The sequence below is a fragment of the Ranitomeya imitator genome, chromosome 1 (genome assembly GCF_032444005.1).
Source record: "Ranitomeya imitator isolate aRanImi1 chromosome 1, aRanImi1.pri, whole genome shotgun sequence".
In the NCBI taxonomy this organism is placed as follows: domain Eukaryota; kingdom Metazoa; phylum Chordata; class Amphibia; order Anura; family Dendrobatidae; genus Ranitomeya; species Ranitomeya imitator.
This window is the reverse complement of record NC_091282.1, coordinates 325,862,437-325,881,833: the sequence shown is the minus strand read 5'-3', so window position 1 is coordinate 325,881,833 and position 19,397 is coordinate 325,862,437. Positions and strand designations below refer to the sequence as shown.

General features: G+C 41.0%; 1 protein-coding gene across 5 annotated transcripts in view; it reads right to left on the bottom strand.

Moving 5' to 3' along the window:
- LOC138670995 (retinol dehydrogenase 12-like) overlaps positions 1–19,397 on the bottom strand; it is a 323,796-nt gene that overhangs the window by 262,956 nt on the left and 41,443 nt on the right. For 4 of the 5 annotated variants that reach the window (XM_069758826.1, XM_069758835.1, XM_069758853.1 and 1 more), the window contains exons 4-5: positions 18,593–18,895; positions 10,291–13,744 (exon numbers count right to left, since the gene is read on the bottom strand). In XM_069758826.1, coding sequence (XP_069614927.1) covers positions 13,449–13,744; positions 18,593–18,895 — 599 coding nt within the window. In that variant the 3' untranslated portion in view covers positions 10,291–13,448. Of the gene's footprint in view, positions 1–10,290; positions 13,745–18,592; positions 18,896–19,397 lie in introns of those variants that run through there. The other variant, XR_011319408.1, reaches the window with a different exon arrangement.

The following is a 19,397-nucleotide window of genomic DNA, read 5'->3' as shown; positions in this document are numbered from 1 at the left end:
AAACCAAATAAAAAAAATAAATAGGCTTTCTATGGCCCACTGAGTGAGAGATGGCACACACAGGAGTCAGGAGTGGCACACAAGCCCAGAGGCCAATATTTATCTCCCACTGATTGATTTATTGATTTTTTCAGGTAGAATTTAGAACCCAAATCAAGCAAAAAAAAAAAAAGGCTTTCTATGGCTCACTATTTGAGAGAGAGAGAGATGGCACACCCAGGAGTCAACTGGCACACAAGCAGAAAGGGCAATATTAATCTCCCACTGATTTTTTTTTCAGGGAGACTTTAGAAACAAAATAAAATAAAATGATTTTTTCAGGAAGAATTTAGAAACCAAATAAAAAAAATAAATAGGCTTTCTATGGCCCACTGAGTGAGAGATGGCACACACAGGAGTCAGGAGTGGCACACAATCCCAGAGGCCAATATTTATCTCCCACTGATTGATTTAGTGATTTTTTTCAGGTAGATTTTAGAACCCAAATCAAGCAAAAAAATAAATAGGCTTTCTATGGCCCACTGAGTGAGAGATGGCACACACAGGAGTCAGGAGTGGCACACAAGCCCAGAGGCCAATATTTATCTCCCACTGATTGATTTATTGATTTTTTCAGGTAGAATTTAGAACCCAAATCAAGCAAAAAAAAAAAAAAAGGCTTTCTATGGCTCACTATTTGAGAGAGAGAGAGAGAGAGAGATGGCACACCCAGGAGTCAACTGGCACACAAGCAGAAAGGGCAATATTAATCTCCCACTGATTTTTTTTTCAGGGAGACTTTAGAAACAAAATAAAATAAAATGATTTTTTCAGGAAGAATTTAGAAACCAAATAAAAAAAATAAATAGGCTTTCTATGGCCCACTGAGTGAGAGATGGCACACACAGGAGTCAGGAGTGGCACACAAGCCCAGAGGCCAATATTTATCTCCCACTGATTGATTTAGTGATTTTTTCAGGTAGATTTTAGAACCCAAATCAAGCAAAATAATAAATAGCCTTTCTATGGCCCACACAGGGATGGCACTCTAGCAGAAATGCCAATCTTAATCTCCCACAAAAAAAAAAACAGGGACTGTCCTACAATTACTATCTCCCTGCAGTAATCTCAGCCAGGTATGGCAGGCAGCAATAAGGAGTGGACTGATGCACAAATGAAATAAAAAGTGTGGACAAACAAAAAAGATAGCTGTGCAGAAAGGAAGGAACAAGAGGATTTGTGCTTTGAAAAAAGCAGTTGGTTTGCACAGCGGCGTACACACAGCAATGCAGCTATCAGGGAGCCTTCTAGGGCAGCCCAATGAGCTACAGCGCTGAGGAAAAAATGTAGCTTCCACTGTCCCTGCACACCGAAGGTGGTGTTGGACAGTGCAAATTGCTACAGCACAAGCGGTTTGGTGGTTAATGGACCCTGCCTAACGCTATCCCTGCTTCTGACGAAGCTGCAGCAACCTCTCCCTAAGCTCAGATCAGCAGCAGTAACATGGCGGTCGGCGGGAACGCCCCTTTATAGCCCCTGTGACGCCGTAGACAGCAAGCCAATCACTGCAATGTCCTTCTCTAAGATGGTGGGGACCAGGACCTATGTCATCACGCTGCCCACACTCTGCGTTCACCTTCATTGGCTGAGAAATGGCGCTTTTCGCGTAATTGAAACGCGACTTTTTGGCGCGAAAGTCGCGTACCGCATGGCCGACCCCGCACAAGGGTCGGATCGGGTTTCATGAAACTCGACTTTGCCAAAAGTCGGCGACTTTTGAAAATGAACGACCCGTTTCGCTCAACCCTATCTCCTACCATACAGTCCATTTTCATTCAGATGCCGACGGATAGTACGGGTTGACACTGTTGTACCCTCGGAATGCAGGACAGCTTGATCTTGTTTGGATGTTAGTCGAGGTTCTTTATCCAACATCCGCACAATCTTGCGTTGAAATCTCTTTTCAATTTTTCTTTTCCGTCCACATCTAGGGAGGATAGCCACAGAGCCATGGGCTTTAAACTTGATGACACTGCGGACGTTAGACATAGGAACATTCAGGTCTTTGGAGATGGACTTGTAGCCTTGAGATTGCTCATGCTTCCTCACAATTTGGTTTCTCAAGTCCTCAGACAGTTCTTTGGTCTTCTTTCTTTTCTCCATGCTCAATGTGGTACACACAAGGACACAGGGCAGAGGTTGAGTCAACTATAATCCATGTCAACTGGCTGCAAGTGTGATTTAGTTATTGCCAACACCTGTTAGGTGCCACAGGTAAGTTACAGGTGCTGTTAATTACACAAATTAGAGAAGCATCACATGATTTTTTGAACAGTGCCAATACTTTTGTCCACCCCCTTTTTTATGTTTGGTGTGGAATTATATCCAATTTGGCTTTAGGACAATTCTTTTTGTGTTTTTTCATTTAAGACAAATTAAATGAAGATAATAATACCAAATAATTTGTGTTTGCAATCATTTTCAGGAAGAAAATGAGTATTATCTGACAGCATTGCAGCGGTGTCAATACTTTTGGCCATGACTATATATATATATATATATATATATATATATATATATATATATACACACACTACAGACGAAAAGTTTGGACACCTACTCATTTAAAGATTTTTCTGTATTTTCATGACTATGAAAATTGTACATTCAAACTGAAGGCATCAGAACTATGAATTAACACATGTGGAATTATATACTTAACAAAAAAGTGTGAAACAACTGAAATTTCGTGTCTTATATTCTACGTTCTTCAAAGTAGCCGCCTGTTGCTTTGATGACTGCTTTGCACACTCTTGGCATTCTCTTGATGAGCTTCAAGAGGTAGTCACCAGGAATGGTTTTCACTTCACAGGTGTGCCCTGTCAGGTTTAATAAGTTGGATTTCTTGCCTTACAAATGGGGTTGGGACCATCAGTTGTGTTGTGCAGAAGTCTGGTGGATACACAGCTGATAGTCCTACTGACTAGAGCAGCTAAGTAAAGAAAAACGAGTGGCCATCATTACTTTAAGAAATGAAGGTCAGTCAGTCTGAAAAGTTGTGAAAACTTTGAAAGTGTCCCCAAGTGCAGTGGCAAAAAGCATCATGTGCTACAAAGAAACTGGCTCACATGAGGACCGCCCCAGGAAAGGAAGACCAAGAGTCACCTCTGCTTCTGAGGATAAGTTTATCCGAGTCACCAGCCTCAGAAATCGCAGGTTAACAGCAGCTCAGATTAGAGATCAGGTCAATGCCACACAGAGTTCTAGCAGCAGACACAGCTCTACAACAACTGTTAAGAGGAGACTTTGTGCAGCAGGCCTTCATGGTAAAATAGCTGGTAGGAAACCACTGCTAAGGACAGGCAACAAGCAGAAGAGACTTGTTTGGGCTAAAGAACACATGGAATAGACATTAGACCAGTGGAAATCTGTGCTTTGGTCTGATGAGTCCAAATTTCAGATCTTTGGTTCCAACCACGGTGTCTTTGTGCCACGCAGAAAAGGTGAACGCATGGACTCTACATGCCTGGTTCCCACCGTGAAGCATAGAGGAGGAAGTGTGATGGTGTGGGGGTGCTTTGCTGGTGACACTGTTGGGCATTTATTTAAAATTGAACGCATACTGAACCAACATGGCTACCACAGCATCTTGCAGCGGCATGCTATTACATCCGGTTTGCATTTAGTTGGACCATCATTTATTTTTCAACAGGACAATGACCCCAAACACACCTCCAGGCTGTGTAAGGGCTATTTGACCAAGAAGGAGAGTGAGGGGGTGCTACGCCAGATTACCTGGCCTCCACAGTCACCAGACTTGAACCCAATCAAGATGGTTTGGGTGAGCTGGACCGCAGAGTGAAGGCAAAAGGGCCAACAAGTGCTAAGAATCTCTGGGAACTCCTTCAAGATTGTTGGAAGACCATAACTGCTGACTACCTCTTGAAACTCATCAAGAGAATGCCAAGAGTGTGTTAAGTATATAATTCCACATGTGTTAATTCATAGTTTTGATGCCTTCAGTGTGAAAAGAAGCAAAAGGTGAAGTGAAGAGATGGAGAGAGAAGCTGTTAGTGAGCTTCTTCCAAGCTGAGCGCATATACCGGTAGCCGGAAGACCAAGGTTGTGGGGGGTAACTTCATGCCCCACGGCAGAAACCAGCAGACAGCTAGATTTCAAGTTAGAGAGAATGTTAGGACCTTGTGTGAGGCCTAAGGCAGCAAGGGACTACAACAGCACAGCGCTAGAAGGCTTCCAACTCCACCTGGTAAGGGGGATTCCGAAGATGCTTTCAAGCTGGCCGGACCACACCTGCACCTGAGATCCGGTACCCTGGACTGTGGCTGCCTGAATCTTACAGTAAAGAGGTAAAGAAACTGCAACCCTGTGTCCTGTTTCTTTCTACACCACCTACCACCTGTGCCTAACTACATCGGGATCCCTGGGGACCCAGCTTCACCTGTGGGAAGCCATACCATCCCAGCTGCCATAACATCACCCCAGTGGACCCAGTTAAAGGGACACTGTCACCTGAATTTGGAGGGAACAATCTTCAGCCATGGAGGCGGAGTTTTTGATTCACCCTTTCCTTACCCGCTGGCTGCAATATTGGATTGAAGTTCATTCTCTGTCCTCCATAGTACACGCCTGCGCAAGGCAAGATTACCTTGTGCAGGCATGTACTACGGAGGACAGAGAATGAACTTCAATCCAATATTGCAGCCAGCATGCAGCCAGCGGGTAAGGAAAGGGTGAATCAAAAACCCCCAAACCCCACCTCCATGGCTGAAGATTGTTCCCTCCAAATTCAGGTGACAGTGTCCCTTTAAGCAGTGTTGGTCATCCCTGACCGAATACCACAGGTGGCGTCGTGAACTTTTATTATTTTACACATACCTTTAAAGATCGTCCCTTTTACATGGGCCCCCAGGGCCACCGCCGTCATGACACATCCCTTTAAGTACCGAGTACCCCACAGCCCTGGCGGGTGTTCCACTAGCACGGTAATAAAAAATAAAATCACACACAAAGAAAAAAACTTTATTTGAATAAAGACTCCCCCACACTATCCTTTGTTCACCAATTTATTTATTCATTTATAAATTTATTCACCAAAAATAAACATGCAGGTCTGCTGTAATCCACTGAATCCATTGTAGTCGAAAAATGGATATCTGAAAAATGTTAAAAGACAGAAATAAAAAGAAGAGACAGTCTCTCATTCACCAATTTATTACCAAAATTTTTCCCATGAAGCGCCGATGTAGTTCACGTTCCCCAAATCTGGCTATGGTGACTGTGAATAGCCATAAAGTGACTGCTATACATAGGCGTTGGGTACTGATGACAACGCTCCTCAGAGGCGCCGGGTGTTGCTGACTGCAGCAGGGTGCTGATACAGTTGAAAATGTGATGAGGGGGGCCGATGCCGTCATCGCGGACCAAATGTAATTACACTGTGGGTCATATTTGGCTCGAGGGCCAGAGCTTGACAGGTGTGTCTTATATCAAATGCTGCAAAGCTTTGATCAAGTACTTTGTGCCGATCCACACACAGCATTCAACCTGTGTACTATTAGAACTGTGACAATTTATTTTAATATGCTCACCTTGCAATATATCACTATTACAGGAAGCAATTTGGACATAAAAGTACTGCCAGCGGTTGCGTAGTATAATTAGGGTAATGAAATTCTTCCAATGTCTCGCTGGAGTGTTGTAGGAGCGATTTGATGTGATTAATAAAGTTGATATAGTACATTTGTCTTTCAGTTCTAGCAACCATTATTAGCCACCGGACTCTGGTCATAAACATGAAGATCGTATCGTTCACTTCAATAAAACATGTTCTGTTCGGTAAACATGTCCAAACCTAAACACTGCAGTTACAGACCATGACCTCGATTCATCATTGTCTTTTTGCGCTAGTTTTATGGGTTCTGTGCCTTTTTTCAATTAATTTTTCTATTTATGCCTTTTTAACTGTAATTTACATGTCCTCGTCTGTTTTGTTCTTCTCCTTTGTAAGTGAAGGCTGGCAATTCGAGATGTTTTATTTGAATTTATCAATTGAAACTTTTTAAAAAGTCTTAAAATTTTTTTGCAACTTCACTCTCGTCTTCCCCTGGTGTATTTTTGAGTATGCAAGTACGTTGGTGTAAATGTTTGTGACTTTTGACAACAAAATTAGGTAGCAAAAAAAAAAAAAAAAAAAAAAAAAAACAGTTCAAGACAATAAAGACAGGAAAAAAGCCTATTTTTGACTTTGTGCCATATTCATGAATCACATGTGTCATTTTGAATAATTTGGTGGCAAAAAATAGCAACTAATGTCACAAGACAAAAAGGAAAGTGATTTAAAGGGAACCTGTCACCTGAATTTGGCGGGAACGGTTTTCGGTTATATGGGCGGAGTTTTCAGGTGTTTGATTCACCCTTTCCTTACCCGCTGGCTGCATGCTGGCCACAATATTGGATTGAAGTTCATTCTCTGTCCTCTGTAGTACACGACTGCGCAAGGCAAGATTGGATTACACCGATTGGATTAATTTAATTTATATTTTGACAGATCGGACACTTCTGAACTCCGCAATACCACATTTTTTTTGTTTTATTTTGAACTTATGTTTTTTTAATATATATATTTTTTTACTTGCTTCAATAGTCCCCTTAGGAGACTTGAAGTTGCGACTGGCTTCAGTCTTGCTATATGTAGCATAAATCATGAGGCCAGCGTTTATAGATTTGCAATGACCCCCGGCGTTCATGACAAACCATCGGTGCGCCACAAACAGATGACAAGGGCGCCGATGGGTGTCTTATGAAGCGCTTCTGGATCGTAGATTGACAGCGGCATTTTATATGTTAACAGCTGCTTGTGGATTGCGGATCCATTCGTTACCGTTAAAGGCTCATGTCAGATGATTAGATCAGATGTCATGTGCAGGGAAAGATGCGGGCTCAGTGCTGAAGCCCGCATTAAATGCAGGGTGACGACCTTTGACGTATCTATACCTTCAGGGTCGTAAAGGGGTTAAAAAGCAGATGTATCCTCCTATATTAGCTTGATATAATCAGACATGGCTGATAATTAACATTATTCTGCTTGTAAAATAGTTAAGGCTCCTAACTGGAGGTCAGGAAGTTTCCACGATTCGCTGATCATTGGGATGAGCTGATGAAAAAATTATATAAGTTTTTGGTGCACTTTTGGAAAATGTAGGGGAAAAAAAGTAGATGAATCGATTTTTCCAGTGTATTCTCTGGGCGTAGAAAAGGAAAAAAAAACAACAAAATGAAAAAACAAGCCAAATTCTTCTAGATCCAAGCACAAGGCTCTACTTTGCCATTCAGATGCAATACAATCAGATGTATCCAATCACCCCAACACAGCAGGTACTTTCCAGAAAAAAAAAGCTCACCAGAGTTTGCGCTCCCTGGTGTAAATAAAACCTGAGCTTCTGTAAAACTAAGGTAAATCGTCTGCTTTTTTAACCCCTTAGTGACAGAGCCAATTTGGTACTTAATGACTGAGCCAATTTTTACAATTCTGACCACTGTCATTTTACGAGGTTATAACTCTGGAACGCTTTAACGGATCCCGCTGATTCTGAGACTGTTTTTTCGTGACATATTGTACTTCATGTTAGTGGTGATATTACTTGCGATTATTTATGAAAAAAACGGAAATATGGCGAAAATTTTTAAAATTTTGGAGTTTTCAAACTTTGTATTTTTATGCCCTTAAATAAGAGAGATATATCACGAAAAATAGTTCATAAATAACATTTCCCACATGTCTACTTTACATCAGCACAATTTTGGAAACAAAATTTTTTTTTGTTAGGGAGTTATAAGGGTTAAAAGTTGACCAGCAATTTCTCACTTTTACAACACTATTTTTTTTTAAGGACCACATCTCATTTGAAGTCATTTTGAGGGGTCTATATGATAGAAAATAACAGTGTGACACCATTCTAAAAACTACACCCCTCAAGGTTCTCAAAACCACATTCAAGAAGTTTATTAACCCTTTACGTGCTCCACAGGAACTGAAACAATGTGGAAGGAAAAAATGAACATTTACTTTTTTTTTTGCAAACATTTTACTTCAGAACCATTTTTTTTTTATTTTCACAAGTGTAAAAACTGAAATTTAACCATAAATTTTGTTGTACAATTTCTCCTGAATACGCCGATACCCCATATGTGGGAGTAAACCACTGTTTGGGCGCACCGCAGAGCTTGGAAGTGAAGAAGCGCCGTTTTACTTTTTCCATGTAGAATTGGCTGGAATTGAGATCGGACGCCATGTCGCGTTTGCAGAGCCACTGATGTGCCTAAACAGTGGAAACCCCCCACAAGTGACCCCATTTTGGAAACTAGACCCCATAAGGAACTTCTCTAGATGTGTGGTGAGAACTTTGAATGCCCAAGTGCTTCACAGAAGTTTAGAATGCAGAGTCGTGAAAATAAAAAATATTTTTTTTTCCACAAAAAAGATATTGTAGCCCCCAAGTTTTTATTTTCACGAGGGTAACAAGAGAAATTGGACCCCAAAAGTTGTTGTCCAATTTGTCCTGAGTATGCTGGTAACCCATATGTGGGGGTAAACCACTGTTTGGGCACATGGCAGAGCTTGGAAGGGACCCCATTTTGGAAACTAGACTCCCCAAGGAACTTATCTAGATGTGTGGTGAGAACATTGAATGCCCAAGTGCTTCACAGAAGTTTATAATGCAGAGTCGTGAAAATAAAATTATTTTTTTTTCCACAAAAGGGTGACAGGAGAAATTGGACCCCAAAAGTTGGCCAATTTATCCCGAGAACGCTGATGCCCCATATGTGGGGGTAAACCACTGTTTGGGCGCACGGCAGAGCTCAGAAGGGAGGGAGCACCATTTGACTTTTTGAGCGCAAAATTGGCTGTCGTGTTTGGAGACCTCCTAATGTACCTAAACAGTGGAAACCCCCCAATTCTAACTCCAACCCTAACCCCAACACACCCCTAACCCTAATCACAACCCTAACGATAATCACAACCCTAACCCCAAAATAACCCTAATCTCAACCCTAACCATAACCCTAATCAAAACCCTAAATCCAACACACCCCTAATCCTAATCTCAACCCTAACCTCAAACCTAACCCTAATCCCAATACACCCCTAACCCTAATCCCAACCCTAACCTTAACCCTAATCCCAAACCTAACCCTAATCCCAAACGTAACCCTAATACCAACCCTAATCCAAATCCTAACCCCAATTCTAACCCTAACTTTAGCCCCAACCCCAACTTTAGCCCCAACCCTAACTTTAGCCCTAACCCTAAATTTAGCCCAAACCTTAACCCTAACGCTACTTTCACACTTGCATCGTGTGGCATCCGTCGTTTTGGACAAAAAAGAGACTTGTATTGCCGACGGATGGCCACACGTCGCGTCTGTCGTGCACTGGATCCGTTGTGTTTTGGGGGACCGTCGTCACAAAAAGTTTAATATAACCTTTTTTTTTGTACGTCGCGTCTGCCATTTCCGACCACGCATGCGTGGCTGTAACTCTGCCCCCTCCTCCCCAGGACATAGACTGGGCAGCGGATGTAATGAAAAACTGCCGCCGTTAAGAGGCGTATAGATGGTCGTTAACGGGTTAATAAGGATGTTAAGTTTACATATAGCCACAATCAGAAAGAAGTATAATTGGGAAGGAGAGCGGGACACAGGCAAAGACTGGCCGGCCGCTCTCCCATGGAAATACATGAAGCTGGCACACTCAGGTCGGCAGATCTGTTCCGATCTAGGTTCAAAATATAAGGTCATCTGACTGCGCCCTAATGTTGTTTTTAATTAGCGTTGGATCCTACCTGCTCTTTAAATTTCTAGGCTTTTCGCTCAGAAGAGGCATATATGATACATTTTAGGTTTATGGTCCTACCACAGAAAGGTCCTTGTCGTGGTTGAATTGACCAATTTGTGCACTGAGAACCTTAATTTTATAAGTTTATTCTACATAGCATTAAAATAGCATAAACTGTATATACTCAATGTCTGCATACCTCTTAGCATATACAGAGTGCAGAGTGCTGCTATATTCTTTTATTTGTGATTATGTCAGCTTACGCCTGTTCTCATTTGCTTTATTTTCTTAGGAGGCGCTGGGCAGTTTTTTGTTTGATCCTAATACTGACATGAGCATGACCTGACTTCAAGAGCTGTCATGTTATAACAAAATGAAACAATCTTAATTTAAAGGAGGAAACATCATCAAGGTTCTGTTCACACGTGTTAGGTTACTATAGCTGTTCACATGTGTTAGGTTACTATAGCTTATTGACGGTCAAAATAGCACGGTGTAATGCGCTACTCTAGCAAGAAAAATAATGACAACGCAAACATAGTATTACTCATTTAGACTTTGTTCTTGCTTCCACAGATCTCCGGATTTTCACATTTATGAACATGCGCATAAGTCTGTACACTACTATGGTGACGCCAGAGCAAGCACAATATCTACAGAAATATAGATCAGAATGTATTTAAAATTACTTTCCCTTCATAAGCTATTGCGCTACATTTCAAAAAGTGCAACGTGACTTCATACTAAAATTCTGGGAATGTCACACATTTTACATTAAAAAGGTATTCTCAAGTTGTCTCTTGAACAGATCACAGGGCGATTACTCCTACTTGAGTGACAGTATAAGGCTGTGTGCCCATGAGGAGTTTTTGACGTCTTACAGTTCCAGGAAAGTGGATAGGATTTATAGAAATCTCCTGCCCGCTGTGCTTTTATTACTCAGCATAAACTGACCTGCGGCGCGTCTTTCAAATCCGCACGTCAATTTCTCTTGCAGTAATGCCGAGTTTTAGATGCAGATTTTCTCCAAAGACTTGCATCAGATGAGGAAAATCCGCAAGCAAAAAAAGGCATTTGCATTCTTAATACATTTCTGTAATGGAAACACATCAAAAACGCATATGATCCCTGCACAGGACTGTATTAATAAAGTTTTGTGAAAGCCAAATACAAGGAATTATAAAAAACTAAGCAACTTTGTGTACAACATGACATACCAACAAGACAGAAAAAAAATGCAGCATCAATAACACGATAAAACGCAAGTAACTTAATTTCCTTACTAAAAAAATCCGCAACATAAAGAATTCACCAAAAGCTTATCGTGGGAACGTAGCCTAAAGATCAGCAGAAGTTCTGCTGTAACACATTTAGCTTTCGGGGGTTGGTTATGATTCTACACTGCCATCACTGTAGTTAAACTGAGATAATAAGGCATTTCTACAAGATCTGGACATGATAGTGGACCTGCTCTGAAAACAGCCGATGTTGAGGGCTGGTGAGTTTTCAGGATTTGTAACAAAAGCTTGTCAGGAGCAGAATGGGGGGAAAAAAAGGTATGGCTGGTATGTTATGAGTTAACTCCTCTACTGGAATGTAACTGCTGTGCACTCTCAGCTCAAGGTTCTGGGAGGAACAGGTGGCTGAACTCTGTGGAAATCAGCTGTACATTAGGAAAGATACAAGCTATCATCGTAGTTGAATGCCAACAGATAGAAAAAGCAATTCAATTGTAACTTTATTTTCACGCTGTCTAATTAAAGAAATTTAGTAACTTGAGAATACCCCTTTAATATCATTAAATTAACCAAGAATTACATAGAAATATAATGATAAATTAAAGGGAATTATCAAAAGCTCAAAACCACAGCGTTAGGGATTTCAGGTGATTATACTCTACCAAATACTAACACCTAGAAAACCTATAAACTGCTCAGTATGAGGCACTTAGCTAGGTAAAGGTTCTCTCTAGTGTTGTGAATTCAAAATAATACTGTAAACCAGAAGCAGGTAAACATTTTCATTTCATCCAGGTCCACACACTCCTGTTTACGCCACAGATTCCCATATTGGGAACAAAAGAAAAGAAAAAACAAGAGAGGCTACTAATTGTGAAGGACTGGCAGTTCCATTTGCATCAAAAGCAAAATTGTATCCTACTAACAGAATAAGCTCTTTGAAACTGAATATCAACATTTTTAAAACCACCTTCCATAAAAATGGCAGTAACGTAGTGTCTCCTCAGCCTAACCCGAGATTCACCTTTCCTGCTTCTTACAGGGTGTTGTCCTTTTACAAATGATATATAGAAAATTAGAAATCTCTCCACAAAGTAAACAACACAGGTAAAGATATTGATAATCCTGTAAATAATACATATGGTATTTCAATTCTTATATCTGTATTATTGGTCCTGTTTAGATTTCAGGGAAATTGTATTTGTTTTTTGACAATTGGTCTAGTTTGACTCAAGTATTTTATACTTTGTTTCAATTATCCCCTATGTGGAATCTTTTGATATATCCATATTAGATTTTTATATATGTTCAAGTGATGAGACCCGAACCTTTCAGCAAGCTTTACATAAATCAATATTAAAGGTGAATATAAGAAACTTTATAATATAACTTACGAGAGAAACCTTCTTCCTTCCCCACATATCAGACGCATCTTCCTCTCCCCCTTGCTCTTCTGAAAAATTGTGCTGAGCTTTCTAGTAAGTCTTTTACCTCAATCCAGCAGTAGATTCATATCATAAGTGCTGTGTAATTTGATCCATGCTGCTGTTTGTCTCTGTGTGCTAAAAAAGGAAAGCGCAGCAGGAACTCCTCTCTGTGAGCTGTGCTTTGTGTATGGGAGACATCAAAGCAGAATATCTCTTCCCAGCAGCTCATAAGTCAATTGCAAATTACAAATGTATCCTGCCTTTTCAGCTGTTTTCCCCTCTGCAGACTATTATATTATAGCCAGTTTTATTGCTCACATACTCACTCAGAAACTTTATACTGAAAAGATACTTGAAAGCATGGTTTCCCTTTAATGAATTAATGGTATTGAGAGTCAGATAATAAGAATGATAATTTAATCTCATGTTTCATGAGAGATAACCATTAAATAATATGAATTTAAAGGAAAAAAATTAGGATTTAAATATGAAATCAGAAGGAGCCCATACCCCCAGAAGAAGCTTTAAAGGTGAAACTCCCATTTCATGAATGATGTTTTGAAGATTTTTCATATATTGTTGTAAAGAGCCTATTTTGTGAGTAGATACAAAAGGGAACTGAACTACTTTACTAATAGGTGGACACTGTTTCTTTTATTTTCCTTGTTCCTGATATGGGAACCAGTGGAGTAGAGAGAAAAGTGTGAGGATCAGTGAATTAGAAAGGTTTACCTGTTAGTTCTTTGCTGTAGACAATATAAACATCTCGTGACGCACCTATGTAAGCGCATGGATTTTCTAGTTACACATACAGTGCAAATACAGTTTTTCTTTCTGAAGATTAAAAAGAAGCAGACTGAAATGCAATAAATACTCATGTAAAAAAGACAAACATTTTCATGCAGCATTATGTATAAAGCAGCCATATGAAAAAAACCCAAAACATAACTATCTTCTTCTTGTAGATAGATGCTCCCTTGCTGAAGACGTAAGTCCAACCATAGCTTCACTGGCCTCCCAAAGCTTTTTGGCAATACCAGCGTCCTTAACAAAAGGGCGCAGCTTGCAGGGCTTACAGTCTGAGAAGAAGCCGCCATTGTGATGGAGAATGTCATCAGATATAGCACAGTATATAACAGTTTGGGACGCTGCTTGACATGAAATGAAGAACACCGATGTGATGACATACATCACTATGCGGAACAGAAATGAGAATTGGGAGGTCCAATCGCCGGCAACATAACCTGCAAAAAAGGAGACAGTTTAGCATGCTCATAGACGAGCATCTGTTCTTTACTTGTAAACTGCTGCTTATTAATGTGTATGGCAGCCTTTAACTCACCCCAGCTGACAGATTTCACAGGCAAAAAAAAAAGATTTACTCATGTTCTAGGGGTGATGAGCACCTATTAAAGAAGACCTGTCACCAAATTATTACATGCTGAACTGGACACATGATGTAATAGTGGCTGCAGAGCAGAATCTTTTAATTTTTTAATTTCGCCTCTCTATTCCGAAGATATTGACAAAGTATTTGGCAGCTAATAAGTTAATTTTTGACACGTCCAAGAGGATGTTATCAGAGTTTACACAGGTGCATGCACTTCATTCCCCTGTATGACATTGACCAATCATAAGCAGGCAGTAATACTCATGGGAATGCAGATCCAGCCCCTAGTACAGCTTAGAACAGGCTACTCCTGTATGAGGCGTATAATGACGCTTACCTGATCTCACCACAAAAGAACTGAAGACAGGCAATGTTGGGAAAGAGGGTGACAGTGTTATTACAGGAGGAGAAGAGTTTGTAAAGTCACAACGCTACACTCAGCTGTACGATCCCTACCCCTATATAAATTGGAAGGAGATGATCGCTCAAAGGTGTCAGTATCACACTTATGTTTATCGTGCTCATAGCAACTTGTAATCAGGAGGACTTTCTGTTATTACATGCCTCAGAGGGAGAAACCTGGTCTAAGCTATGGTGGGGGCATGCTCTTCTTTCTCGTTATTATTGCTGCCTGCTTATGATTGGTCATCATACTACAGGGTGAAGAAGTACATGCTCCTAGTGAAAAATCTGGTAACACCCACTTAGACGTAGGGAGAATTAACTCACTTGCTGCCAAATACTTTGACTGCTAATACCTCCGGAATGGAAAGGCAAAAAAAATAAAGTTTCATTCTGCTTTGCAGCCACTTTTGCATCATATGTCCAGTGCAACATGAGGTGAAAGGTCCTCTTTAGGAAGCTTAATGAAACATGCACGTGTATAGAGTCAGGAGGGATAACTGCTGGTCTACAGCTATCTAAACTGTATGGCTAGCTTTACTAACATACATGCATACAGACGGCGTAGAGGATACCTAGGATTGGAGTACACAGGATTTTCATGTAGTATATAACAATGAAAACAGCACTGGTCTGTATACATGGAGGCATCTGACCTTTATGGTCATGTTTTGTTACTTAGATGTGCACACTGTTGTCTTAAAAGCATTTTCTTATAGAATTTAAATAAACCTGTTTGGTGCGTTACTAGTTCAGCAAAATCACTGAACACGTTAGGCTTCTACAGCAGTACATAGCAGCCAGAAGCATGAGTTAACAGTGAAACCCAGAAGTAAAGACAGAAGAATTTGTATTGCTTCTCTATATTCTCCTGAGTAAGCTTTTACGATGGCATATTACACATGAAAGTGTGAATTAGGGTTGAATTCAGATGTTGGTGACACTACAATGGACTGCAATAATATATATATATATATATATATATATATATATATATATATATATATATATATATATATATATATATATATATATATATATATATATATATATAATTGTCTAAGGGGTACTTCCGTCTTTCTGTCTGCAACTTCCGTAACGGAAATCCCGCGTCGCAGATTGGTCGCGGCAGCCATGACAGGCAGCTGGCGAGACCAATCAGTGATGGGCACAGTCCGATTAGTCCCTCCCTACTCCCCTGCAGTCAGTGCTCGGCACCCGCATGCTCCCCTCCAGTCACCGCAGTCAGTACCCGGCGCCTGCATGCTACCCTCCAGTCACTGCAGTCAGTGCCCCGGCGCCCGCATACTCCCCTCCAGTCACCGCTCACACAGGGTTAATGCCAGCAGTAATGGACTGCATTATGCCGCGGGTAACGTACTCCGTAACCGCTGCTATTAACCTTGTGTGTCCCCAACTTTTTACTATTGATGCTGCCTATGCAGCATCAAGAGTAAAAAGATGTAATGTTAAAAATAATAGAAAAACAAAAAACCTGCTATACTCACCCTCCGTAGTCCGCCGAGCCGCGCGCAGCCTCCGACATCTTCCGTTCTCGGAGATGCATTGCGAAATTACCCAGAAGACTTAGCGATCTCGCGAGACCGCTAAGTCATCTGGGTAATTTCGCAATGCATCCTGGGAACGGAAGATGGCGGCAGCCGCGCGCTCATCGCCTGCGCCACAGCTTCGCTGGATTCGATCACGGCAGGTGAGTATATAACTATTTTTTATTTTAATTATTTTTTTTTAACAGGGATATGGTGCCCACACTGCTATATACTACGTGGGCTGTGTAATATACCGCGTGGCTGCTATATACTACCTGGCCAGTGTTAGATGCTATGTGGGCTGTGTTATGTACTGCGTGGGCTGCGCTATATATTATGTGGCAAGTGTTATATACTGCGTGGGCTGTGTAATATACCACGTGGCTGCTATATACTACCTGGCCAGTGTTACTGCGTGTGCTGTGCTATATATTACGTGGCCAGTGTTATATACTGCGTGGGCTGTGTGATATATTACGTGGCCAGTGTTATATACTGCGTGGCCTGTGTTATATATTACGTGGCCAGTGTTATATACTGCGTGGGTTGTGTAATATACCGCGTGGCTGCTATATACTACCTGGCCAGTGTTATATACTGTGTGTGCTGTGCTATATATTACGTGGTCAGTGTTATATACTGCGTGTGCTGTGCTATATATTACGTGGCCAGTGTTATATACTGCGTAGCCTGTGTTATATATTATGTGGCCAGTGTTATATACTGCGTGGCCTGTGTTATATACTACGTCGCCTGTGTTATATACTGCGTGGCTGCTATATACTGCGTGGGCTGTGTTATATACTATGTGGGCTGTGTTATATACTGTTTGGGCTGTGTTATATACTGCGTGGCCACTGTTATATATTGTGTGGCCTGTATTAACGCATACATACTCTAGGATGCCCGATGCGTTAGAATCGGGCCACCATCTAGTTATAATATAATCATCATAATCATATAATATATTAATTATCATTACTGAAAGAAAAATGACAAAAGGACTAACAGACATCAGTCACATAAATGGTCATTGTGCTAGCGACAGGTTCTAGATATGTACAGAGCCTTGCAAAAGTACCGGCTCCCTGGAACTTTTCAACCTTTTCCCACGTATCATGTTTCAAACATAAAGATACCAAATGTAAATTTTTGGTGAAGAATCAACAAGTGGAAAATAATTGTGCAGTTGAACGAAATATATTGGTTATTTTAAATTTTTGTGAAAATTCAAAAACTGAAAAGTGGGACGTGCAATATTATTCGGCCCCTTTAACTTAATACTTTGTTGCGCCACCTTTTGTTGCGATTACAGCTGCAAGTCACTTGGGGTATGTCTCTATCAGTTTTGTACATCAAGAGACTGAAATTCTTGCCCATTCTTCCTTGGCAAACAGCTCGAGCTCAGTGAGGTTTGATGGAGATCGTTTGTGAACAGCAGTTTTCAGCTCTTTCCACAGATTCTCGATTGGATTGAGGTCTGTACTTTGACTTGGCCAATCTAACACCTGGATACATTTATTTGTGAACCATTCCATTGTAGATTTTCCTTTATGTTTGGGATCATTGTCTTGTTGGAAGGCAAATCTCCGTCCCAGTCTCAGGTCTTTTGCAGACTCCAACAGGGTTTCTTCAAGAATGGTCCTGTATTTGGTTTGATCCATCTTCCCATCAATTTTAACCATGTTCCCTGTCTCTGCTGAAGAAAAGTAGGCCCAAACCATGATGCTGCCACCACCATGTTTGACAGTCGGGTGGTGTGTTCAGGGTAATGCGCTGTGTTGCCTTTACGCCAAACATATCGTTTGGCATTGTTGACAAAAAGTTCGATTTTGGTTTCCTCTGACCAGAGCACCTTCTTCCACATGTTTGGTGTGTCTCCCAGGTGGCTTGTTGCAAACGTTAAACAACACTTTTTATGGATATCTTTGAGAAATGGCTTTCAGATTTGTGCAGTGTACGACGGATTGTTGTCCTATGTACAGACTGTCCCACCTCAGCTGTAGATCTCTGCAGTTCATCCAGGTGATCATGGGCCTCTTGGATGCATCTCTGATCAGTCTTCTCCTTGTTTGAGATGAAAGTGTAGAGGGACGGCCGGCTCTTGGTAGATTTGCAGTGGTATGATACTCCTTCCATTTCAATATGATCGCTTGCACAGTGATCTTTGGGATGTTTGAAGTTTTGGAAATAATTTTGTATCCAAATCCGGCTTTAAAATTCTCCACAACAGTATCACGGATCTGCCTGTTGTGTTCCTTGGTCTTCATGACGCTCTCTGTACTTCAAACAGAACCCTGAGACTATCACAGAGCAGGTGCATTTATTCGGACACTTGATTACACACAGGTGGATTATATTTATCATCATTAAGCATTTAGGACAACATTGGATCATTCAGAGATCCACAATGAACTTCTGGAGTGAGTTTGCTGCACTGAAAGTAAAGGAGCCGAATAATATTGCATGCCCCACTTTTCAGTTTTTGAATTTCCGCAAAAATTTAAAATAACCAATAAATTTCGTTCAGCTTCACAATTGTGTTCCACTTGTTGTTGATTCTTCACCAAAAATTTACATTTGGTATCTTTATGTTTGAAGCATGATATGTGGGAAAAGGTTAAAAAGTTGCAGGGGGCCGAATACTTTCGCAAGGCTCTCTACGGTTTTTATTATTGGAAAAAGAACTGATGGCTGGAATCAAATCAGGCACCATAGCTGCTAAGATGGAACAACATTAGAAACCTGACCTGGGTGAACGGCACATGCGGTGACTCCATGCCTCTCCATCTGCCGTGCTATCTCCTGGGTAAAGTAGACATTTGCCAGCTTGCTCCGGCAGTAGGTGAACAGTGGCACTATGTTGTAGTTTAAGTCAGCGAAGTCCAGCTTCTGATACTTGTGAATGTTAGACGTGATGTTAACAATCCGGCTCGGAGGACAACTTTTTAACCGTTCTAGCAAGAGATTGGTGAGAAGGAAAGGACCGAGGTGGTTGACCCCGAAGCACATGCTGAACCCGTCATCTGTCCAGGCCAACACCGCTGGCACACCTGTCAATTACAAGATGTTAGTTAAGACCATAAAATAGAATCAGAGACAAAGTCAAAACAGTAAAAGTAATATTCATTACATAAAAAAAAAATCTATGTTTGTTTTTTGTAACATATAGCAATGGTATCTTAGATATTTAAGACAAATATAGTACAAAACTTTCAGCTAGATAGCAAAGAAAAAGCATAGTTGGCTTCCCACTAAACACACAGGACAAGAATGTCCACCAATCTAGAGAATGAACACCCCAAAGTCCAGTCCAGTGTGCATCCTTAACCAAAGCTCCATATACTTCTATGGGACTGACAGAATGGCTCTTACACACACACTAATTCTTTGTGACTCCTGTTCTAGGGGTCAATGGGGGTCCCAACTATCCTGCGATTTGTGACAATTGTATTAAAGGGAAACTGTCACCCCCAAAATCGATGGTGAGGTAAGCTCACCGGCATCAGGGGCTTATCTACAGCATTCTGTAATGCTGTAGATAAGCCCCGATGT